The 26,940-nt window shown below is 37.2% G+C and overlaps 1 protein-coding gene across 3 annotated transcripts in view; it reads left to right on the plus strand.

Moving 5' to 3' along the window:
* Window positions 1-26,940, plus strand: part of CERT1 (ceramide transporter 1) — a 132,805-nt gene that overhangs the window by 4,407 nt on the left and 101,458 nt on the right. For all 3 annotated transcript variants that reach the window (XM_025296391.3, XM_006074038.4, XM_006074037.4), the window contains exon 3: window positions 1,317-1,451. In XM_025296391.3, coding sequence (XP_025152176.2) covers window positions 1,317-1,451 — 135 coding nt within the window. The remainder of the gene's footprint in view (window positions 1-1,316; window positions 1,452-26,940) is intronic.

Genomic DNA, 26,940 nt, shown 5'->3' on the forward strand with positions numbered 1-26,940 from the left:
TTTTTACCGTCTGTGTCACCAGGGAAGCCCCTGATAATATGATTGGATTACTTGAAAAAAGATAAGAGTCAGATTTAAGGGTTTAATAGGCAGGAAAGATGAAGTTAAATAATTTGTCAGAACTTTTCACACAGCTAGGAAAGTGCTTGAGCCTCTCTGATGATGTATCCACTGCTCTGTCCATGCTGTACTGGAATCCTGAGCCGGGTTTGAGTCTGAATGACTGGAAGTAGCAGTATAGCCAAAGAAATAGGAACATAGTGGGGTAGTGCACTCTATGGTAGAGGTAAATTTATTTTTGTGTCTATTTGTTGTCATTTTAAGTCGCTGTCTTAAGTGGTGGTAAATCTCAGGGTGCTTATCCTGTGTGGATAAGTTCTCAGGGAGGGCTTGTAATGGTGGAGTTCAGAAGATGTTAAGAGCCAAACAGTCTCAAACCTGTTGAATTAGGAAACAGTAAAGAAAAGATTTCTCTGAGCCAATGCAGTATATTTTTAACAATCCATTTAGAGTTAGTTTTTGGCAGATAGTTTTTGAATTGTCTATTTAAAACCCCAGGGCATAAAAATATACAATATCAACAATTCCGATAGAGGTTACATTTCTGCCTTTGTAAGTTTATTGGTTTTGATCTTCACTGTGCAGCAGTAGAACTTTAGCAGCACAAACCATTTGTAGGTACTGGAAACAGATAATCCAAGTATGTTTTTGGAAACCAATTTTATGTTTGTATTTTACCCTTGAGTTTGAAAAATAGATCTTCAAAGAGTGCTATGGAGGTAAAAGTCAAGTTGATAGATATACCAAAGAGGTGATCTGTATTTTTACTTTAATGTAGTCATGAACATCATACATTTTCATATAGGAATAACTTAACAACAAAAACAGAGTTTTGGGCATGACTGGCTTCTATTTTAGAATGCTTCATGCATGAGGGGAGTGAGAGACTGTGTAGCCAAACTTATTTTGCTGTTGAATATGTCGAATGCGACAGGGACAGAAACAAATTTAAGTCTTGAAGGTGGTGAGGAGGGGAGGATGAAAGCACACCAGAAAAAAAAAAGCAGAATTTTTAACTGAAATGTGCTTCAGTTTTTATTCTTCAGATGTTATGTTTTATTTATTGTCTATTTTATCTATAATTTTGAAGAAATTATGGAAAATCATGTTTAATCTGGAAAATCTTAGATTTTTAAATTTTAACTGTTTGTAGTTAGAACTTTTCACATTTTGGTCTTAAACTTAGATTGACTGCTGTTTAAGAGTGTTTGGATTTCTAAAATACTGACTTAATTTTTTGCTTTCTTTTCCTCCAGTGGACAAACTATATTCATGGGTGGCAGGATCGCTGGGTAGTTTTGAAAAATAATACTCTGAGTTACTACAAATCTGAAGATGAGACAGAGTATGGCTGCAGAGGATCCATCTGTCTTAGCAAGGCTGTCATCACGGTGAGTTCCTGTTTCCCTTCATTCAACAAATGTTGATTGAGCATCAGCTATACACTAGGAACTCTATTCTTGGGGCTTATGTTTATGAAAAGAATAGATTAAGATCCTTGCCCTTGTGAAGCATAGTCTAGTACTTTTTTCCGTAGAATTATTTTAGAGTATATCACTGCACACTATTATTTTGTGTGTGTGCGTGCATACTCAGTTGTGTCTGACTCTGTGATGCTATGGACTGTATCCTCCAGTTCCCTCTGTCCATGGGATTCTGTGGGTTGCTGTTTCCTCCTCCACTTATTTTATTTAGACATGTAGGATTTATCTAGTTGGTTACAACAAGACCTTAAACAAGGGCTTCAGAAAAACATTTTAGATGGCTTCATATCTGATAGGTTGGCACAGTTACTTAGTGAGTTATTGAAAAAGTTAAACGAGGAAAGTAAAAAGATACGTATTGTAACTTTTTGAAATTTTGACTTAAAATGTAATAGACCATAAATCTAAATTCACTTAATCAACTTTCTGATGTAGAGCTAACAATATCTCTTTGAAGATCATGGTTGAGAGAAGTTTTTGTGTAAAGTAGTACATCCATAATGCATGATCTGCAATTTCCAGTTTTGATTCTCTAAAGTGGAATAAAGCCTTAAAGATACTTTTGAAAAACCCTAAATATAGGTTCCTCTTTTTGACTTTTAATGTTTTTCCCTAATATTTTACAGATGTCTCACCTTTATCTAATTTAATACCTTTTAAAAGAATGACTCACCTTTATTGAGTCATTCTACTCAGCTTGCACTCAACTTCATTTACATAGATATAACTCTTTGCTTTTGTGTTCCATAGACTTACATAATGTTAAAGTTATGTAAGGACTACAGCAAGTAAACTGATACAAACAGATTTAGGAACAACCAACTGAATTGTTAAACATGTAACTCAACTAGTAGGTCAGAAGTACCTGAATGTACTAAAAATAACATACTAGTTGAGAGTGATTACCATTCATGGCATGTTTAATAAAGGTTAAAAACATGTTATCTAAGTCAGGTTGGGTAAGTTTCCCTAGTAGCTCAGAGTAAAGAATCTACCTGCAGTGCTAGAGATGTGAGTTTGATCCCTGGGTCAGGAAGATCGCCTGGAGAAGGAAAAGGCAACCCACTTCAGTATTCTTGCCTGGGAAATCCCTTGGATAGAGGAGCCTGCTGGGCTATGGTCCACAGGGTCGCAAGAGAGTCGGACACAGACTTACCCAAAACAGTAACAACAAGGCAGATTAGTTAAGTGGAAGTCAGTTAAGGAAGCTGTTGTAGTTAAAATCTAAAAATGAGTGTCTTAAAACAGTCTTAGATTTCACTGATACATCCAAAGAGAATTCACTTTATGAGAGAATTTATATTGTTTATAAAAAGCAAATGGTATGCTTTGGATATATGTTCATATCTAAATGACTTAACATATGTTTATGTTACACATTTAAGGAAAATCATGTAGTATTTTTCCATCATTTTTCATACATTCTGCCCTTAAGTGTTCACAATTTGAAAACAAATGCTTAGTTGAATATTGAGTTGGAAAAATTTATGGAGGATTTATTTGGAAATGTTCAGAATGAAACTACTACTCTCCATTCTTAAAAACAATTTTAAAGAAATAGGTTGAACGTAAAAACTCAGTGTTTGTTTTGACTGGTTTGTGGTTCATTATAATGAACTTTTGAAATTGTATCTAGTTTAGCATTTTAGAGTTTTCTTTCTTTTGAGATGGATCACTGCTCATGCTCGAGGAAAGAATGAATCAGGGATAGAAATATATTTTATAATCTTGAAATGTCTTCCTTTGGTTCTTCCCTTCTTCCTTCTTTTGCATATTGTTAGATGCTTGTTAGTTACAGTGCTTGTTTGACTCTTTGAAAATAGTTTATTGATTGGTGATGTGGAAAGAGACGAATGAGATTTTATATCTTCCTTAGAAATACTATTCGTAGAGTACCATGCTAATTTTTGTGGAGTTAAATTTAGTTACGTTGTCTTGAATTATGGATTGTGGTAATAGTGCCTGGCTTATTTGGGAAAAAGAAAAAGTTTCAATAAATATTTACATTGCATCTACTCAGGAAAAAGCGATGTGTTCGTTCTTTGTAGATTTCTATTGTTTTTAGATCTGTAGTTGCTTACAGAACTTTTATTGCAGTTCATAATCAAATAAATGAGTAGGAAACCAAAATGATTTGAAAAGTTTGGAAGAACCTAGTGGAAGTATTCACTGGGCTAGGTGGTAGTACAGAAGGTTAAAAAAAAAAATAAAGCAGCAGAATCTGAGGGGTAGTTAATCTTCACTATAGTTAAGCAGGGCTTCCCAGGCGGCACTAGTGGTAAAGACCCCTCCTGCCAATGCAGAGGCATAAGAGACTCCTGTTAGATCCCTGGGTTGGGAAGATCCCCTGGAGGAGGCCTGGCAGCCCACTCCAGTATTCATGCCTGGAGAATCCCCATGGACGGAGGAGCCTGGCGGGCTGCAGTCTTTGGGGTTGCTAAGAGTTGGACATGACAGAAGTGCCTGAGCACCCACGCGTAGCTAAACAGGTGGCAGGGGGAAACAAGCGTTTACATTCCTGAACTCCTTCAACTTTGCTCCTACTCTGTGGGTTCCCAGGTTCACTGTTACATAATATTTCAAGGAAATTCCAAAATATAACTGAATTCAGTGAGCTTCTCAGAAAGAAGTTGACATATAGAGTATGTATTTGAGTTAAATTTTTAAAATACAATACTGCTGCTGCTGCTGCTAAGTCGCTTGAGTCGTGTCCGACTCTGTGTGACCCCACAGACGGCAGCCCACCAGGCCCCACCGTCCCCGGGACTCTCCAGGCAAGAACACTGGAGTGGGTTGCCATTTCCTTCTCCAATGCATGAAAGTGAAAAGTGAAAGCGAAGTCACCCAGTCGTATCCGACCCTCAGCAACCCCATGGACTGCAGCCTTCCAGGCTCCCCCATCCATGGGATTTTCCAGGCAAGAGTACTGGAGTGGGGTGTCATTGCCCTCTCCGAAAATACAATACTAACCTCTGTTAAATAGTTATCTTTGCTTTCCTTAAATGTGGGCTATTACCTGTATCAATTAATCTTTGAAGGCAAATAATAAATATGTTTGAATTCACACACATGACATCCTTAGGAAATCATAATGTTCATATATGAGGAAGTCTGGACTTGAAGAGTTGTGACTACTGTAATTCATTAACGTATTTATTATTTGTTAGTGAACATAACACTTGAGCCCACCTTTTCCCATAGAACCTAATTCATTTTCTTATTTTAGCTTAACAATGAAGTCATTCTTTATTTGAATCATGTTCTTTAACTCTGTGATAATAAATTGAGTGAAATACTTTCACGGAACTTTGTATTTCTTGGGAGAATTTGTTACCTGGAAATAATTCTTAATGTGAGGGGTTGGGAGTAAGTTAGTAAGAAAAACAGTGCTGTGTCACTTTGTGGGAAATGATGTATGTATATCTTGAATAAATGAGTGTGGTAAGTTGAATTTTTCAGTGATTGTAGTTTAGTAGTTATTTACTTAAGACTCAGTCTCTGCTACAAAAGTTGTCATATAGTAGATGTTCAGTGAATGTTAGTTGTATTATTAGTTGTATTTCATCAATCAAAAGCAATGTTTATGGAGTATTTAAACTTATTAATTTTTAAGTTCTGTTTTAAAATACCTATGGTGAAAAAAATATAAACCATACCATGAAAAGGTTTGCAAAGTAAATGCTTCTCTTTACTCTTAGTCCTGTACTCAAGAAATAACCAAAGTTAAATTTTTGGTCTGTTCTTCCAGATATTATCATGTCTATATAAGCATTTATTTGTTTCTATCCTTCCTTTTTCATTTACACAGATAGCATCGTACTAAACCTATTATTCTGTACCTTGTTTTCATTTACTATGTCTTGGACATTTACTACACTTTGTTGAATTATGTGGCTATAACATTTATTTGCCATTTCCCTGTTTTTGGACATTTAGCTCATGTTTAAGTTTGTTTTACTGTAAGCACTCTTGAAACAAACATATGTAATATTTTTAAATTTGTTTATAGTTTACTGTCAAATGCCCTTTCAAAAGTACCGCTTTTCATTCCTACTGATTGTGTATGAGTGTCTCTATTTCCCAATACCTTCAAGTTTTGAGAAAGTCGGGTTTTGGAAATGTTAAATATTTGTCAAACTGCTTGATAAAAATGGTGTCTCATATTAGATTTTGCACTTCTTTATTCAAGGGGCTGAGTAACTTCTTATGTTTAGAACTCTTAGTTTCCCTCTTCTCATCGCTTGTTCCTATCTTTTTCAGTTACTGATTTGTAAAAGCTCTTTATATCATATTTGGCAGTTTGTCATATTTATTGTAAATGTCTCCCCCTCAGGTTGTCATTTGTCGCTTTCTTCTTGTTTTATAGTCTTTTTTTAAGCCTAACAGAAATTAAACATTTTGCGTCCTTTTTTTGACTTTTTCCTTTATGGCTACTGTATTGTGTTTGGATAGGTGTTTCCCCCTCAAATACTATTTGTTGTTATTGTTGTTGAGCTGGTCAGTCATGTCTGACTGTTTGCGACCCGTGGACTGCAGCCCTCCAGGTTCTTCTGTCCATGGGATTTCCCAGGCAAGAATACTGGAGTGGGTTGCTATTTTCTTCTTGAGGGAATCTTCCCTACTCAGGGATCGAACCTGCATCTCCTGCATTGGTAGGTGGATTCTTTACCACTGAGCCACCTGGGAAGCCCTTAAAGACTATAACTCATGTGGTTACATTTTCAACTAAAATTTCATATTTAAATTTGATTTCTGTGAGAGTTACTTTAGTAAAAGGAGTGATGTGGGGACTTTTAACTTTTTTTCAAATGGCTAACATATAGTCAAATACCATTAATTGAAAAATTCACCTTTTCCCCACTGACTTGAAATGTCATCTTTATTGTATATTACATTACCATGTATATTTGAGGTCGTTCCTGGACTCTTTTTTGTTCAGTTGGTTTGCCTATTCCTTCTTTTTGTATCATATTTAAAAACTACATTGCTAGCATTTCTTTAATCAGTTCTTTAAACTGCTAATGCTCCTTTTGTGAAAATAAGAGAAATGGTTTGTTTGTAGCTATTGAGATTAGACAATGTTTCAGGAATTAGCTAGTACAGATTTTTGAAATAATGGAAATAGTAATGTCTTCAGAATTGGTTTGGGGACTTTCTTGGTGGTCCAGTCGCTAAGACTCTGTACTCCTAATGCAGGGGGCTCAGGTTCCATCCCTGGTCAGGTAACTGGATCCCACATGCCACAACTAAGAGTTTGCACATCACAACTAAAGATCTGGCAGGCCACAACTAAGACCCAGTCCAAAAAAAACCAAAAAGAATTGTTTTGTCTAAGCTCTGTCTATAGCCCCAATCTCATCTTAGGTATCTGACTTTGTATACCTACTATCTAAAACTTCTTTAAGTGAATGGGTTTTTTGTTATTATTATAGGTTGGATATAGTGAAATACGGGGCTTCCCAAGTGATGGTAAAGGATCTGTCTGCCAGTGTAGGAGATGAAGGAAACACAGGTTCAACCCCTGGGTTGGGAAGATCCCCTGGAGTAGGAAATGGCAACCCACTCCAGTATTCTTGCCTGGAAAACCCCATGGACAGTGTAGCCTGACGGACTGTAGTCCGTCCATGGGGTCACCAAGACTTGGACACAACTGAGCACACACACACATATAACAGTGAAATTTATACACCAATTTAGTGTTCTAATATTTTCAGACAGAAAACAAAGGTAATGAAAATCTTTATTGCTACATTGGGGGAAAAAAAAAAGTAAGCCAATAGCTCTTAGGTAAGTAAAGGTTTTAAGGGAGGAAATGAAAGATCCTGGCAAAATCAAAGAAGCCAACAGGAAGGGGAAGAAGTATTCAAAATTGAAGATGATCATTAAACAAAAAATTTTAAAAGTGCCAAATAAAGAGTAGTCAGATCTAAACAGTTTTTGAGTTAACTATCTCTCAGTAAAACTGGAAGAAAAAAATTTTGTTTTTAATTTTTAAAAATTTTATGTGGGATTTTAAAGTAGAAAATAATAATTTAAGTTGATATTCAGCAAATTGGCTATCACCAGTCAGGAAGAGGGCCATAACTGATCATCGTATGAGGAACTACAGATTAGTAAGAAATCTGAGAAGTTGGCCTTTTATCAAATGTGCAATTTTGCTCTGTTGAACTGAGTTAATAAGAACTCAAGGAAGGAGGGGAAGGTGTATCAACCAGAAAAAGCACTAGGTAGTACTAGTTGATAATTCTCCTCATTTGAGGAGCATTTGCCAGTAAATATCTAAACAAATTAGAACCTTATACTGCTAAGATTTTTGTCTTTAGACTCTAATAGTATCTGTTCAGTTGTTCATTTGGAAATATTATCTTCATCTTAAGTTGAGTATAACTCAAATAATGTAACTCTAATATTTAGATACAGTGAGAAATATTTAAAATATTTGGTGAGAGGTTTTAGAAGAAAACAAATATTTAAAAAGATACCATTTGAAATGTAGAGCCCAGAATTTCGAAATAGCATATCCAAAATTATATAATTACAAAATGCATTAGTTTGTTAGGGTTGCCATAATAAAGAACCACAAACTGGGTATCTTTTTAAAAAAAAAATTTTAATATATATGTTTAGATTCTTTTCCATTATAGGTTATTATAAGATATCTAGTTCCCTGGGTCCTTGTTGTTTATCTATTTTACATATAGCAGTTTGTCTCTGCTATTCCTAACTCCTAATTTTTTTTTTAATTTACTTATTTATAGTTGAAGGATAATTGCTTTACAGTACTGGGCTGGTTTCTGCCATACATCAACATGAATCAGCCATAGGTATACATGTGTCTTCTTCCTCTTGCAGTTCCTAATTTATCCCTCCCCCCGCCCTTTCCCTTTTGGTAAATAAGTTTGTTTTCTATAGCTGTGAGTCTATGTCTGTTTTGTAAATTCATTTGTATCATTTTCTAAGATTCCACATATAAGTGATATGATATGTATATCTTTGTGTTTCCCTGTCTGATTTACTTCAGTTAATAGATAATCTCTAGTTCCATCCATGTTGCTGTAAATGGCAATATTTCATTCCTCTCTATAATGGCTGAGTAATATTCCATTTGTGTGTGTGTGTGTGTGTGTGTGTGTGTACACATCCACATCTTCTTCATCAGTTCATCTGTTGGCAGATATTTAGGTTGCTTCCATGTCTCAGCTACTGTAAATAGCATTGATGTGAACATTAGAGTGCATGTCTTTTTTCAAGTTATCATTTTCTCTGGATATATATACACGCAGTAATGGAATCGATGCATCATATGGCAACTCTATTTTTAATTTTTTAAGGATCCTCTGTACTGTTTTCCATAGTGGTTGCACCAGTTTTCCCATCAACAGTGTAGGAGGTTTCCCTTTTTTCCACACCATCTCTGCCATTTGTTATTTGTAGACTTTTTAATGATGGCCATTCTGACTGGTATGAGGAGATATCTTATAGTAGTTTTGATTTGCATTTCTCTAATAATTAGTGATGTTGAACATCTTTTCATACTCCTCTTGCCATCCTGTATGTCTTCTTTGGAAAAATGTCTGTTCAGGTCTTCTGCCTGTTTTTTTTTTGTTTGTTTGTTTTGGCTTTTGTTTTTTTTGATATTGACCTGTATAAGCTGTTTGTATATTTTGGAAATTAAACTCTTATTGGTTACATCATTTGCAGACATTTTTCTCTCATTCCATAGATTATCTTTTTGTTTTGTTTATGATTTCCTTTGCTGAGCAAAAGCTTTTAAATTTACTTACAGCCCATTTGTTTATTTTTGCTTTTGTTTCCATTATTCTTGAAGATAGATCCAAGAAGATGTTGCTGACATTTATGTCAAAGAGTGTTCTGCCTGTGTTTTCCTCTAGGAGTTTTATAGTATTCAGTCTTACATTTAGACATTTGATCCATTTTGAGTTTATTTTTGTACATGCTACAGAAAATGTTCCAATTTCATTGTTTTATATGTAGCTGTCCAATTTTCCCAGCACCACTTATTGAAGAGATTTTTTTTTTCTCTAGTATGTAACCCTGGCTGCTTTGTTTTAGATTAATTGACCGTAAGTGCATGGGTTTGCTTCTGGACTCTATCCTATTCCATTGATCTATTTGTCTGGTTTTGTGTCCATGCCATACTGTTTTTATGATTGTAGCTTTGTAGTATAATCTGAAGTCAGGGAGCGTCATTCCTCCACATCTGTTCTTCTTTTTCCAAAGTGTTTTGGCTCTTCAGGGTCTTTTTTATCTTCATAAAAATTTTAAGATTTTTTTTGTTCCAGTTCTGTGAAAAATGCCATTGATAATATGATAAGAATTGCATTGAATCTGTAGATTGCCTTGGGTAGTATGGCCACTTCAACAGTATTGATTCTTCTGATCCAAGAACTTGGTATATCTTTCCATCAGTTTGTGTCATCTTTGATTTCTTTCATCAGTACCTTATACTTTTCTGAGTGCAGGTCTTTTGCCTCCTTTCAGTTCAGTTCAGTCACTCAGTCATTTGCTTCCTTAGGTAGGTTTATTCCTATGCATTTTTTTCTTTTTCATATGACAGTAGATTGGATTATTTCCTTGATTTCTCTTTCTGATATTTTGTTAGTATGTAGCAATGCATCTGATTTCTGTATGTTAATTTTGTATCCTCCAACTGTACCAAATTAAATAACATTTATTGTCTCATAGTTCTGGAGGCTAGACGTCCAGATCAAGATGTTGTCAGGGTTGGTTCCTTCTGTTGCTTTTGATGGTATGCTGACAGTCTTCGGCATTTCTTGGCTGATAATGCATCATCCCCATCTCTGCATTAATGTTTACATGGTATTCTCCCTGCTCATGTAACTGTGTCCAGATTTCCCCCTTTTATGAGGACACTAGTTAAATTAGAGGCCTATTTTACTCCACTGTGACCTCATCCTAACTAATTACATCTCCAGTTACCCTATTTTCAAATAAATCCACTTTCTGACATGTTTCAGGCTAAGGCTTTAGCATATAAATGTGGGGATACACAATGTAACCCATAACACAAACTATCAAGAGTTAAAATTAGAACTCAAGTCTCCTGATTCCCACCTGGTGTTATTTTATCACTTAATGAGCTTAGGAAAAATGCATATGCAATGCACTGTATTTGGTATAAGACTTACAGGAACATAACTGTTAAATGTTTATAAAACAATTGTTTAAAGCATCTTATTAAGATGAAAAGGGTTTTTTTTTCCCGTTTTAATCCTAAGAAGGTCTGTTTGAGATATACACTTCTTATATGTAAATTTTACTAATTTTTTTTTTCTAAATAAAGTGAAAAGGACAAAAATGTGTGATTTGCTATTACTGTTTTCTGTTAAATCTCTAATAAATATAGTTTGTGTTTTAGCATTCAAGTTTCCTTAAAACAAGGAATACACAACATTTCCTAGATTTGCCTGCTTGAAATAATTAGCAACAAGCTTCTTTTTTAGTTTCTCTCAAGATCTTTTAAGATCTTCTCTCAAGATCTTATAAAGGTTTTTGCTTAGTATTTTTTCTTTTTTTAATTACAAAGTGAAGTTGATTTACAATATATTGCTTGCAGCCATACAGCATATTGATTCTGTAGTTGTACAGTTTATACTCCATTAAAAGTTATAATGGCTTTAATTCTCAATGCTACACATATATAGTTTTTGATTTAGCATTTTATCCTAATTTCTGAAATGCTTAAAATATCATTAATGCCGTAGCTTTGTAGTCGAGTCTGAAGTCAGGGAGCCTGATTCCTTTAGCTCTGTTTTTCTTTCTTAAGATTGCTTTGGCTATTCAGGATTGTTTGTATCTCCATACAGATTTTGAGATTTTTGTTGTTGTTCTAGTTCTGTGAAAAATGCTATTTGTAATTTGATAGAGATTACACTGAATCTATTGATTGCCTTGGGTAGTATAGTCATTTTGACAATATTGATTCTTCCAGTCCACAAACATGGTGTATCTTTCCATCTGTTTATGTCATCTTCAATTTCTTTCATCAGCATCTTAACAGTTTTTGGAGTACAGATGTTTTGTCTCTTTAGGTAGGTTTGTTCCAAAGTATTGTATTCTTTTTGAAGCTCAAAATGGATTAAAGACCTAAATGTGAGACCAGACACTACTAAACTCCTAGAAGAAAACATAGGCAAAAACTCTCTGACATAAATCTCAGCAATATCTTTTTCCATCCATTTCCCAGAATAATGGAAATAAAAATAAACAAATGGGACCTGCTGCTGCTGCTAATTCGCTTCAGTCGTGTCCGACTCTGTGCGACCCCATAGACGGCAGCCCACCAGGCTCCCCCGTTCCTGGGATTCTCCAGGCAAGAACACTGGAGTGGGGTGCCATTTCCTTCTCCAATGCATGAAAGTGAAACATGAAAGGGAAGTCACTCAGTCGTGTCCAACTGTTAGCAACCCCATGGACTGCAGCCTACCAGGCTCCTCCGTCCATGGGATTTTCCAGGCAAGAGTACTGGAGTGGGGTGCTATTGCCTTCTCTGAAATGGGACCTGCTTAAACTCAAAAGCTTTTGCACAGCAAAGGAAACAGTAAACAAAATGAAAGGACAGCACACAGGTTGGGAGAAAAAATTTGCAAATAATGTGACTGATAAGGGATTAGTCTCCAAAATTTACATACAGCTCGTGATGCTTCCCTTGTGGCTCAGTTGGTAAAGGTTTGCCTACAATGTGGGAGACCTGGGTTTGATCCCTGGGTCGGGAAGTTCCCCTGGAGAAGGAAATGGCACCCCACTCCAGTATTCTTGCCTGGAAAATCCCATGGATAGAGGAGCCCAGTAGGGTACAGTCCATGGGGTCGCAAAGAGTCAGACACAACTGAGCCACTTCACTTTGTGATGCTTAACAGAAACAACACATTCAAGAAATGGGCAGAAGACTAATTAGACATTGCTCCAAAGAAGACATATAGATGGCCCATAGGCACGTGAAAAGATGTTCAACATACTTAATTATTAGAGAAATGCAAATCAAAGCTACAATGAGATACCACCCCACACTAGCCAGAAAAAAAATCCACAAACAATAAATGCTGGAGACTGAGTGGAGAGAAGGGAACCATCCTACACTTTTGGAAGGACTGTCAATTGATACAACCACTATGGAGAACAGTATGAGTGTTCCTTTAAAAACTTAAAAATAGAGCTGCCGTAAGACCCTGTGGACATATATCTAGAGAAGAACATGATCCAAGAGGATACAGTGTTCATTGCAGCACTGTACTCAAGACATGAAAGCAACCTAAATGTCCATCAACAGAGGAGTAGATAAAGAAGATGTGGTACATATAGATATGGTGGAATATTACTCAGCCATTAAAAAAGAATGAAATAGTGCTATTTGCAGCAATATGAATGGACCTAGAGAGCGTTATCAGAGAAGGCAGTGGCACCCCACTCAGTACTCTTGCCTGGAAAAATCCCATGGGCGGAGGAGCCTGGTAGGCTGCAGTCCATGGGGTTGCTAAGAGTCGGACACGACTGAGCGACTTCACTTTCACTTTTTCACTTTCATGCATTGGAGAAGGAAATGGCAAGCCACTCCAGTATTCTTGCCTGGAGAATCCCAGGGACGGGGGAGCCTGGTGGGCTGCCGTCTATGGGGTCACACAGAGTCGGACACGACTGAAGCGACTTAGCAGCAGCAGCAGCAGCAGCAGAGCGTTATACTGAGTGAAGTAAGTCAGAGAATGAGAATATCGTATGACATTCCTTATATGCAGAATCTAAAAAGAAGTGATACGAAGGAGCTCACTTACAAAACAGAAGCAAACTCACAGATTTCACAGATTTAGAGAAGGAGCTTACGGAGTTTATGATTGCCGAGGGCAGGGTTGGGGGAGGATAGAGGAAAGAGATAGGGAGTTTGGGATGGACATGTATACACTGCTTTATTTAAAATGGATAACCAACAAGAACCTATTGTAGAGCACAAGAAATTCTCCTCAATGTTATGTGGCAGCCTGGATGGGAAGGGAGTTTGGGGAAGAATGGATACACGTATATGTATGCTGAGTCCCTTTGCTGTGTTAATCAGCTATATCCCAATACAAAATAAAAACTTAAAAAATATATCATTCATGGGTTTTCAGGTCAAACCCAGATTTAGATCTTAGCTCTGTTTCTTATGGCTAAAGGTGCCTTCAAATGATTACTAAATTTCTCTGAGCTTCAGCTTTCTTAAGTGGTAAAAGGATTGAATGATTATGTGTATTAAACAAAATAACATAAAATACTTGTACTTTTGTTCTTGGCAACATAAGAGGCAGTCAGATTTCTCTAAGTTTATTTTGTGATATGCTTGCATTAGAAATAAAGCCTGCAGTTTTTAAAGAAGAAAGGAGAAGCTGGCAAAGCCTTTTGTTAAAGGGAGACAAAGACGAAGATGCAAGTGACTTATTAAAGTTGAAATGTGTGACATGCCATATTTGAACAGTTCTCATGCTTTTCCTGTAAACAGTTTCCTTGCACCAAGGAGTTCTATTTCACAACTTAAAAGAAATTATATGTGTTTGTATAAAATATGTACTATACTAAACAGCTAGCTCTTTTTATGCTTTCTGCATGCTCTACTTTTTTCTTTGTTCTTCTGCTTATTGTGTGTGTGTATGTGTGTTAAGGCATATTTTCCCTTTTTAAAAACCATATTAGATATAATTTATGCTTGGTAAAAATCACCCTTTTAAGTGTACAGTTACAGTTTTCACAAATATATGTAGTCGTGATCATTACGACAGAGCATAGATAATTTTCATCATCCCAAAAAGCTCTTGCCTGCCCTCTTTGTGATTAGTTATCTCTCCATCCCCAATCTCTGGCAACCACTGTTCTTATAGTTTTACCTTTTCCAGATTGTTATATAAAATGAAATCATACAATGTGCAACTCTTTGTGTCTGACTTTTCATTTAGTGTAATGCTTTTAGAGACTCATCCATGTTCTATGCATCCCTAATTTACTCCTTTTTATTACTGAGTACTGTTCCACAGATTACATATACCACTGTTTATTTATCCATTCCTCACTTGATCTATGCTTCCAATTTGGGGCTACCATAAGTAAGCTGCTAATAATTCAAGTACAGGTCTTTGTGTAAATATAATGTTTTATTTCTTTTGGGTTTGGAATGGGAATTGCTGGGTCCTAGGAATGAGATTGCTGGGTCCTATGGTAAGATGTTTAACTTTATAAGAAACTGCCAAGCTGTGTTCCAAAGTGGCAGTACCATTTTATATTTCTACCAACAATGCATTACAGTTGCTCAACATTTTTTTCATTGCTTGTTTTTTTTTTTTTTTTTTTAATTTGGTTGATTTTTTATCTTAACTATTCTAGTAGTTGTATAGTGATATCATTGTGGCTTCAGTTTGCATTTTCCTAATGACTAATCAAGTTGTACATCTTTTCATCTGCTTGTTATTTGTATCTCTTTGGTAATGCATCTTTTCAAATCTCATTTCTGTTTGCCTTCTTGCTGTTGAGTTATGAAAGTTCTTTATATATTCTATATATCATAATTTCAGGTATGTATTTGGTAATATTTTCTGCCAAACTAACAGACTGATTTTGTCACTGTCATTAGAAAATAACATATTTAGAACCTATTTGTATGTATATTTTGCTTAATTTCAAGATTTTTAGTTTGGTCTTCAGTGGCACACAGCCACTTAATTAAAATTACAAAGCTTTAGATTGAAAATTACAAGCTAATGACTCATCATGTAGTGATTTCACTAGGGAAATTGATATTACTCTTGAGCTTCTTCCTTGGAGTGGTTGTTGTGTAGACTTAATCTCTGTCCTTTCTTCATTTAAGGAAGGAAACATAGCTGATAAAAAGAATGAGATATGTTCTTAGTCCCTAAGTTAGAGAATATATATTACCCAAAAATTACTTCTAAAAATATGTTTTCCTATATTTTCATCTTTTAAAAAATGAGGATTTATCACTTAAGAAAGAAAAAGTTCATTATAAATTGATTATGAGGGTACAAGAAACTAAGACATCATGACCAGTTGACACTCATCCAGAAATTCAGGTTATCTCTACAAGGATGGTGTCTTGAGGGAAGGAGACTGGATTGGGTAATAATTCTTGAAAACTTAAATACAAACCCAGTTTCATAAAGTGAGGTTTCATTTGGCTTTTAAAAAATTAGGAAGTTCTTCTAGGTAAAGATTCATGTACTGTATCTCTTTGCCCATACAAAGAATAGTTGTTCAGTCTCTCAGTTGTGTCCAACTCTACAACTCCATGGACCGCAGCACCAGGCTTCCCTGTCCTTCACCATCTCCCAGAGCTTGCTCAAACTATGTCCATTGAGTCAGTGATGGAATCCAACCATCTCGTCCTCTGTCGTCATCTTCTCCCCCTGCTCAATCTTTCCCAGCATCAGGGTCTTTTCTGATGAGTCAGGTCTTCGCATCAGTTTGCCAGAGTATTGGCGTTTCAGCTTCAGTATCCGTCCTTCCAATGAATATTCAGGGTTGATTTCCTTTAGAATTGACTGTTTTGATCACCTTGCAGTCCAAGGGACTCTGAGGAGTCTTCTCTAACACTATAGTTCAAAAGCATGAATTCCTTGGCACTCAGCTTTCTTTATGGTCCAACTCTAACATCCAAAAATGACTGCTGGAAAAACTATGGCTTTGACTAGATGGACCTTTGTCAGCAAAGTGATGTCTTTGCTTTTTATATGCTGTCTAGGTTTGTCATAGCTTTTCTTTCAAGGAGCAAACGTCTTTTAATTTCATGGCTGCAGTCACCATCTGCAGTGATTTTGGAGCCCCCCAAAAATAGAGTCTGTCATTGTTTCCATTGTTTCCCCATCTATTTGCCATGGACTGAAGGGACCTCATGCCATGATCTTCATTTTCTGACTATTGAGTTTTAAGCCAGCTTTTTTACTCTCCTCTTTCACCTTCATCAAGAGGCTCCTTAGTTTAGTAATAGAGTTAAAAAAAAGATTTTTAATACTGAAAGGGAGAAAGGTAAGGAGATAATGTATGTGTTAGTCACTCAGTTGTGTCTGACCTTTCGCAATCCCATGGACTGTAGCCTCTGTCCATGGAATTCTCCAGGCAAGAATACTGGAGTGGGTTGCCATTCCCTTCTCCAGGGGATCTTTCCGACTCAGGGATCAAACCCAGGTCTCCCGCTTTGTTAGCAGATTCTTCACCATCTGAGCCATTAGGGAAGCCCCAAGGAGACAATAGAAGACAGAGTTTTAGAAGCTGGGAAAACATGGACAAGTGCTAAGTGAGTTTGTAGATCTGAGAAATCCAACTCGTAAGCTATGAGTTGGGAATACTGTGAACTTGATTTATGTCACAATCATGTAATACTTTAGTAGTACCAGATACCTCTTGAAGTAAGAATTGAGAGTGGAAGTTGTAAATAAGCAAGATGAGTCAAATGTGAGCTTAAGAAACAATCACATCCTCAGATTTTTCTCACACAACTTTGTGCAGTTGGATAATTGACCCACCCCTCACCTGACAAAAGATGGTGAATTGTTCTTTTAGAGTGGATAAAATAGTGTTTTCTGGGTTGGAAAGTGGAGGAATGTGCACTAGAAAAAAATGAAAGCAAGGAATCACTGAATAAAGGGAGATTAAAGGAAGTATGCTGATAAAATATTGAGAGCTCCCTCTAACCCCTCCCATTCCTATTCCCAACTTGATTCCCAAAACACTAGCTAATAAACTTTCATCCTCAGAGGAGGAGGTTGCTAGAGTCTTCTCTAGAGAATCTGACCAACCTTCAGAGGAAATACCTAACAATAGCACTAGAACTTCCCCAACAAAGTCACTCAACTACCTAGATTATCCCACAGTGAATCCCATCTTTGATTAAACTACCCATAGCCTTACAGCTTCCAGGCAGCTTTTAGATCCCTCACTTTTAGAAATGAACAGTCAACACTACCAGGCCTGTGAGGAAAGTTTTCAGTATAAATGAAATCAAGAGAGTAAACGTAATACCAGGCAATAGATTACTCAAATATTCCACAAAATAAGAAAATTTGTTACTTTTCTCAAAGAGCTAAGATGAGTATTTGGAATCATTAATCCAAAAAAGTATACTATAAGAAAGGAAGAAGGTAAAAAAGAGCTCTTAGAAATTATTAATATGGTCAGTGATTTAAAAAAATCAAACGAATTGGAAGGTAGAATTATACACATTTCCCAACAAGTAGCAAAAAGCAAAAGGATAGGAAATAGGAGAAAAGGTAAACTAAAGAAAGAGATTTGCTATGTGAACTGTGGGAGCTTCAGAAAGAGAAAAGAAAACAACTTTCAATGCAAGAATATGAGAAACATTTACAGAAGTTGAGAGCATGGATTCTCACACTGAAAGGGCCAATGAAGATCCAACACCATAGGTGAAAAACAAACAAAAAAATCGTGAAAGACATATTTTGAGGTGAGTCAGACCACTTCGGAGAAAAAATATCCTGAATGGTTCAGTGGCAGGTGTGGGGAGATCACAGCAAAGGACAGGGATTCAAAATAGCTGGGGGCTTTTCTAGAACAACCCTGGTAGGTAAAATAGAAAAGGTCGTACTTGCCTTGTGAAGAAATATTTTCAACATAGAGTTCTGTATCTAGCTGAACCACTAAGGAAGTATAAGGGCAGATAAAAGCATTTTAAAATATGAAGGTCTTAAAAAATTTACTTCTTGTGGTTTTTGAAAAATGTTTTATTTTAGAGATACGTAATTAAATATCTATGGATGAAATGATATGTTTTGAATTTTCTTCAGAATAATCCATTTATTCAGGCATGAATTGGTGGAGGGTGTTGATGAAATGAAAATGACTGTGAGGTAATTGTTGAAGCTGAATAGTGGCATGGGGATTCATTATTTTTGCATATGTTTGAGAATTCTCATAATAATAAGTAAAAAACATTCCACAGACGTTTCTTCTGGAAAATGTGCCACTTCAAAACAAGGAAATATTAAATAAGAGGAACATAAGCAGAGGGCATTGACATTATACCTAAAATATGATATCCAGGCCAGTAGTATCAGTATCAGCTGTGGACTTGTTGGAAATACAAATTCTCAAGCCCTACCTCAGACCTAATGAGTAAGAAGCTCTGGTTATAAAGTCCAGCATTATGCTGCTTTGACTACGCTAAAGCCTTAAGAGTGTGTGGATACCACAGTCACTGTGGAATATTCTTCAAATGATAGGAATACCAGACCACCTTACCTGCCTCCCGAGAAATCTGTATGCAAGTCAAGAAGCAACAGTTAGAACCAGACATGAAACAATGGATTGGTTCCAAATTGGTAAAGGAGTATGTCAAGGCTGTATATTGTCATCCTGCTTATTTAACTTATATGTAGAGTGCATCATGCAAAATGCTGGGCTGGATGAATCTCAAGCTGGAATCAAGATTACTAGGAGAAATATTGATAACCTCAGATATACAGATGGCAGAAAGTGAAGAGGAACTAAAGAGCCTCTTGATGAAGGTGAAAGAGGAGAGTGAAAAAGCTGGGTTGAAACTCAGCATTCAAAAAACTAAAATGATGGCATCCTGTGCCATCACTTCATGGTAAATAGATGGGGAAAAAATGACAGGTTTTATTTTCTCAGGCTCCAAAATCACTGCAGACGGTCACTGAAGACATGAAATTAAAAAGACTCTTGCTCCTTGGAAGAAAAGCTGTGACAAACCTAGACAGTGTATTAAAAAGCAGAGACATTACTTTTCTGACAAAGGTCTGTCTAGTCAAAGCTATGGTTTTTTAGTAGTCATGTATGGATGTGATAGTTGGATTATAAAGAAGGCTGAGCACCAAAGAATTGATGCTTTTGAACTGTGGTGTTGGAGAAGACTCTTTGAGAGTCCCTTGGACTGCAAGGAGATCAAACCAGTTAATATTGAAGAAAATCAACCTGAATATTCGTTGAAAAGACTGATGCTGAAGCTCCAATACTTTGGCCACCTGATGTGAAGAGTTGATGCTGTGAAAGATTGAGGGCAAGAGAGGAAGGGGATGGCAGTACACCTTTCTTATCTGTAGTTGCGGTTGAAGTTTTGCAGTTCTTATGATTTGGTTAATGTGAGCTCTGCAGTTAGGGACTGTGTCTGTTCTTCCTCATCACTGTATCCTGGGTGCCTTGACCTAGTACATGGTAAATCAGAGGTACTCATAACCATTTTATCTGTTAGTTGGTTACATGGATAGATAGATAAATGAATGCTTTACATCATGTTTGTCTTATAGAAATACAATGTGAGTCCCAAGTGCAAGCCACACGCGCTGTGTGCTACGTCGCTTCAGTTGTATTGGACTCTTTGAGACCCTATGGACTGTAGCCCACCAGGCTCTTCTATGGGGATTTTCCAGGCGAGAATACTGGAGTGGGTTGCTATGCTCTCCTCCAGGGAATCTTCCTGATACAAGGATCGAACCCACGTCTCTTACGTCTCCCGCATCGGCAGGCAGGTCCTTTACCACTAGTGCCACCTGGCAAATCACATATATGTAATTAAAAGTTTTCTAGTTACAAAGGATTAATTTATTATATTTTATTTAACTTTATGTATTAAAATATTATCCTGATTTATAGTCATAAAATATTATTACTAAGATGTTTCATGCCAAGTCTTCAAAATGCAGAGTGTATTGATATTTTACACTTCTAGCACATCTCGGTTCAAATCAGTCACACCTGGCTAGTGACTACTGTATTGGACAGCACTCATGTCAAAGCATATTAAAAATGAAAAAATTGAGGCTGCATGGATCATGGTCAGCCCTTTATTTGAGGATAGAAATTGAAACCGTTTTGTTTATTCAGAAATTATCAAAATTGAGGTAAAAATAAGAGACAAACAACCCAGAGGGTATATTGCATCAATATGTTAAAAGAAAAAAGTTGAATAATGAATACTTATAATTTTATCTTCCTGTATATTTTTCTGAAGATTTGCAAATTAGGTTTACAAAAGTGATTCTGTTACAATGATCAAATCACTTCTCTGCTCAAGCCTCCAATAACTTCCCAGCTCACTCAGTATGAAAGCCAAAGTACTTATAACAACTCACAGTCAGGCTCCACATGGTCAGGTCCCACAACCTCCTGCCTTCTTTGTCTACTCCACTCCAGCCATACAGGCCTCCTTACAATTGGGGGGAACAAAAACAAAAAATTGGGGGGAAGATAGTTTGCAGCTAGGGGCCTTGAAGTTAATCAGAGTGACCTTGTCTGGGAATCTGTTCTCGAATCTGCTCTCTTACACTAACACATATTTGTTAAGAAAGTTTTGTTTTGGTAATCTGGGAAGGTTTCCCTGGCAAAGTATTACTGGTATTTTAATGAGTTTGATGCCACTAAATTTACAATAAGCCATTATTTTATATGCCACATTGCCAGTTTTAGTTGATATCAAATTGTAAGATTTGTCCATATTTTAGAGATAAAGGGGGTAATTTTTGTAATAAGTGAAATGGAGTATTTGAAAAGAAATTTCAAAGAGGAAAAGGAGTAAGGGGAGAGGTGACTGGGAAAGGAATAGCATTTGTGAAGACCCTCCTGGACCACTTGAAGCAATTGTAAGGAGGCCTGTATGGCTGGAGTGGAGTAGACAAAGAAGGCAGGAGGTTGTGGGACCTGACCATGTGGAGCCTGACTGTGAGTCGTTATAAGTACTCTGGCTTTCATGCTGAGTGAGCTGGGAAGTTATTGGAGGCTTGAACAGAGGAGTGATTTGATCCTTGTAACAGGATCACTTTTGGCTGCTGTGTTAAGAATAAACTGTCGGAGGCAGGAATGGAAGCAGGAAAATAAAATCAGGCAGCCGTAGGAGGCTCTTGCAAGTAATGCAGATGAGAAATGGTGGCTTGGACCAGAGTTGTGTTGGTGAAGATTATGAGAAATGGTTGGATTCCAGATTATTCTGAAGGTAGAGCTGATAAAATTTGCAGATTTGTTGATGGATTCCTTGTGAGGTGTGAGGAACATGAGGAGTCAGATGATTTCAGGTCTAAGCAACCCATAGTTACCTTTTACAGAAATATGAAAGGAAGCCTGCAAGAGGAGACATTTGGGAGGTAAATCAGCTAATCAGTTTTGGATATATTGAGGTGCCTCTTAGGCGTTCAAGAGAAGATGGAGGAGGCAATTAACTCAAAGTCAACATGTCAAGGAAGAGGGCCTGTTTGGAGTTACAAGTTTTGTGTATGTTTGTGTGTGCATGAATCACACCGTGTGTATGTGTGTATAAATTTATCTTTTGGTCCTTAGATCATTGATTTCTTCAGAATTCTTCCCCCTAATCCACCCCTCCCCACCCCTGCCCCGCCCTGCCCCTGGTGTGTTTAGTCTTTGATTTTAATGTTAAAAGTTTTCTCAAATGTTTGATGACATTGGCTCCCCTTGACAATGAGATACAAGGAGAGATTGAGCAACTGACTCTCACAGGGAACTGTTGACAGTAGAGAAAGCATAGAGTTTATTACTGGTATCTTTTAATGTATCATTTTTAACTTTTTATTTTAAAATAACTTAATACAGAAAAGTTGTCAGAGTAATGTAGATAACTCCCAAGAACACCTAGATTCACCAGCATTTTACTCTTAGTCTTAGCCAAAAGGCCAATAAGCAATCAGTTTAGTTCAGTCGCACAGTCGTGTCCAACTCTTTGTGACCCCATGAATCGCAGCACGCCAGGCCTCCCTGTCCATCACCAACTCCCGGAGTTCACTCAAACTCACGTCCATCAAGTCGGTGATGCCGTCTAGCCATCTCATCCTCTGTCGTCCCCTTCTCCTCCTGCCCCCAGTCCCTCCCAGCATCAGAGTCTTTTCCAATGAGTCAACTCTTTGCATGAGGTGGCCAAAGTACTGCAGTTTCAGCTTCAGCGTCATTCCTTCCAAGAAAATCCCAGGGCTGATCTCCTTTAGAATGGACTGGCTGGATCTCCTTGCAGTCCAAGGGACTCTCAAGAGTCTTCTCCAACACCACAGTTCAAAAGCATCAATTCTTCGGTGCTCAGCTTTCTTCACAGTCTAACTCTCACATCCATACATGACCACTGGAAAAACCATAGCCTTGACTAGATGGACCTTTGTTGGCAAAGTAATGTCTCTGCTTTTCAATATGTTATCTAGGCTAGGTTGGTCATAACTTTTCTTCCAAGGAGCAAGCATCTTTTAATGTCATGGCTGCAGTCACCATCTGCAGTGATTTTGGAGCCCCAAAAAATAAACTCTGACACTGTTTCCCCGTCTGTTTCCCATGAAGTGATGGGACCAGATGCCATGATCTTCATTTTCTTAATAAGCGATCAACAGTATTTTAACATTATTTCTTTCACCATTCTTTCCCTCTACACACACACACACACACACACACTTTTTTTTTCTTGGTCATTTGAGAATACATAGTATACATCATGCATACTTTAGTGTATAATTTCCAAAAGATACTCTCTTACTAAGTATGTAATTTGGCTATCAAAAATACAAGAAGTTTCATGTAATACCTTTTTCTAATCTACTGTCTACATTTATCACTTAGTCCAGCAGTTTCCTTTATAGCATATTTTTTCCTTCCAGTCAGAATCCAGTTCAGAGTATATATTGCATTTAATTTTCATGTCTCTTGGTTTCTTTTAATCTGGAGCAGTTCCTTAGCCGTTCTTTGCCTGGCATAACATTCATGTTTTTAAAAAATATAGACTAGTTATTTCATAGAATTTTATTCATTCAGAGTTTGTCCTGCAGTTTTTCATGATTAGACTCAGGTTGTTCATCCTTGGTAAAATAACTACCAAATGATATGATATCCTTCTCATGATACCACATCAGAGGCACATGTTTCTGTCTGCATCTCATGTGATGTATGTTAATTTCAATCATCCAGTCAAGGGATTGTCCAGTTTTCCTGCTTGTAGTGACTGTTCTTCTCCTTGAACTTAAAATGTTAGCTCTCTGGGAAGATGTTTAAGACCATGTATAAAAATCCTATTCTTCATCAGACTTTTCCCCCTTTTTGATTTAATAGTCTTTTATGATGCCTGCCTCACCCAGTGATTTCTGTAATGATTGCAAAATGGAGATTTTCCAGTTCTGTGAACCCTTTTCACATTTATGTCAGCATTCTTCTTTTTTGTCCTTTAAAAGCCCTCTGTTTTTGTTCCATTTGTTAACAGAATGGACTCAAACATTCCTGAATTATTCAGTGAACTATAATCCACTATTGTACTTAATGTATTTTGATGATCTAATTGCCCTTGATTTGGTTAACTGAAGTCCTTTGAGAGCTGTTTCTTTGGTCCTTTTGACATTCTCCCCCAGGACCACCTCCCCACCGCTAAAAAGTACCCCCTTACTTTTAGGCTCAAGATTTTCTAAGTTCATTGTGTACCTTACCTATTCTAGCCCAGGAATCACCCATATCTCTAGGAGCCTTGATTGCTTTCACTTCAGTTCAGTTGCTCCGTCGTGTCCGACTCTTTGTGACCCCATGAATCGCAGCATGCCAGGCCTCCCTGTCCATCACCAACTCCAGGAGTTTACTCAGACTCATGTCCATTGAGTCAGTGATGCCATCCAGCCATCTCATCCTCTGTCATCCCCTTCTCCTCCTGCCTTCAATCTTTCCCAGCATCAGAGTCTTTTCAAATGAGTCAATTCTTCACATCAGGTGGCCAAAGTATTGGAGTTTCAGCATCAGTCCTTCCAATGAATATTCAGGACTGATTTTCTTTAGGATGGACTGATTGGCTCTGCTTACAGTCCAAGAGTCTTCTCCAACACCACAGTTCAGAAGCATCAATTCTTTGGTGCTCAGCTTTCTTTATAGTCCAACTCTCACATGCATACATGACTACTGGAAAAACCATAGCTTTGACTAGATGGACCTTTATTGGCAAAGTAATGTCTCTGCTTTTTAATAAGCGGTCTTGCCTGGAAAATCCCATGGATGGAGGAGCCTGGTGGGCTGCTCAGTCGTGTCTGACTCTTTGCCACCCCACTTTCACTTTCACTTTTCACTTTCATGCATTGGAGAAGGAAATGGCAACCCACTCCATGGTTCTTGCCTGGAGAATCCCAGGGATGGGGGAGCCTGTTGGGCTGCCATCTATGGGGTCGCACAGAGTTGGACACTACTGAAGCAACTTAGCAGCAGCAGCAGCAGCAGCAGATTGATTATAACTTTTCTTCCAAGGAGCAAGTGTCTTTTAATTTCATGGCTGCATTCACCATCTGCAGTGATTTTGGAGCCCCCCAAAATAAAGTCTGTCACTGTTTCCACTGTTTCCCCATCTATTTGCAATGAAGTGATGGGACCAGATGCCATGATCTTAATTTTCTGAATGCTGAGTTTTAAGCCAACTTTTTCACTATCCTCTTTCACTTTCATTAAGAGGCTCTTTAGTTCTTCACTTTCTGCCATAAGGATGGTGTCAGCTGCATATTTGAGGTTATTGATATTTCTCCTGGCAATCTTGACTCCAGCTTGTGCTTCATCCAGTCCAATATTTCTCATGATGTACTCTGCGTAGAAGTTAAATAAACAGGGTGACATATACAGCCTTGACGTACTCCTTGACTGCTTTGGGAGGTGGAATCTTGTGGTGGGAGTGGGGTCTTATTACTCACTGTAGACTTTGTCTTCCTCTTTTAAATATTGAACCCTTTCTTCAGCCTTCCTTGATAGCTATTAGTTTAGGGGTTCCCTTAGTTCAACATACCCAAATAGAAAACCTCTAATCTTCTGCTGGAGTGGTAGTTTGGCTATTTTTAGAGCTGTTGTCTAGGCAGACTAATTGTTTCTTTTAATCAGTCTGTTTGTAGCTTCAAATTACTGATTCTCATTCTTTTATTCTTTCTGTAGTTCTGTGGCACAAATAAGCATAGTGCTTATTAGCCTGTCCTCCCCCACCCCTTATACTTCAGTGAGTCTGGTTCGGGGAATTCTAAATGAATATGGAACCTGGAGCTGACTGCCATTGCCAGGGCTAACAATCTCTGCTGGATAGATACTAATGGGGAGCAGTAGACAAAAGCACAAGTTTTTTCTGCCTTCTTTATTGCTATCTGGGGCTGCTGGAGAATGAGGGAATCCTGCAAATGAGAAGCCAAAGAAGGGGAACTCAAAATTGTGTGTATGAACTCTCCCCAAGTCTCTGGCTGACTCCTGAGCCATGCTGCATGAGACAGGTGGAAAGCAGGCTGGGCTGCTACCTGAGTCACTGCTACTGTGGCAGAGACTTGGGGATGCTAAAACTCCTTTAAAGAAAACTGCCATCTTTTTAGCTGTAAGAACCAGAAGGGGCCCAGTTAATAAATAATCCAGAAAAAAAAAAAAAAAAGGGCCAGAGAAGAAGAACCCCAAATTCTGAGTTTAACTCTCTGCGCAGATTTGTACCTGATCCTCAGCAGTGTATGTATAGGCCAGACCAAAACCTTCTGAACTAAGGTCCTAGATGCTGCCCATTAAACACACAAAAGAATTGGCCTGCAAAAATTTTTGCCCACTGAAACAGAATAGTATTTTTCAGAATAATACGATAGAATCCAGAGTTCACAACCTAACATTCGAAATGTCCAAGATAAACTCCCTCAACATACAAAGAGCCAGGAAATTGAAATACATTCTCAAGGGCAAAGACATGAATAAATGCAAAGTTAAAGATATTGGAATTATCTGACAAAGGTTTTAAAGTAAAATTTTTTTTATAATAATTTGAGGTAAATTATAATTATTTATAATTTTTTTAGGTAAAAGAAAATACGCTTATAATGAATAAAAGGTAGTTTCAGAAGAGACAAAGAATACGTATAAAAGAACCAATAGGACTGAAAGGAATGCCATCTGAAATGAAAAACATTACTGCATAGGATTTGTAGCAGATGAAGATGACAAAAAATCAAGATTTTGAATTTAGAGCAAAAGAAGTCATTCTTAATAACAGATGTTTAGGATTTTGTGTTTGTTTTTAAATGAACAGAATGTCAGGGATCTCTGAGGCAATTTCTAATTAAATGGCCTTTAGAAGTCTCAGGAGAGGAAAAAGGGTAAAAAAAAAAAAAACTGAAGAAATTACAGTAAAATCTTAGCAAATTTGGTGAAAAATATAAATTTACAGATTCCCCAAACTTAACAGACACATAACAGGATAATCATAGTAATCATAGTCAAACTGTAAAAACCAAAGGTAAAAAAATGCTGCAAGTAGCCATAGAGAAATACCATACATATTGGGGGACAGTGATTCAAGTTACCATACACTTCTCATTAGAAACCGTAGAGGCTCAAAGACAAAAAACTTTCCATTCAGAACTCTGTATTCAATGAAAATTATCCTTCAAAA

The sequence above is a fragment of the Bubalus bubalis genome, chromosome 11 (assembly GCF_019923935.1).
Source record: "Bubalus bubalis isolate 160015118507 breed Murrah chromosome 11, NDDB_SH_1, whole genome shotgun sequence".
Classification (NCBI taxonomy): Eukaryota; Metazoa; Chordata; class Mammalia; order Artiodactyla; family Bovidae; genus Bubalus; species Bubalus bubalis.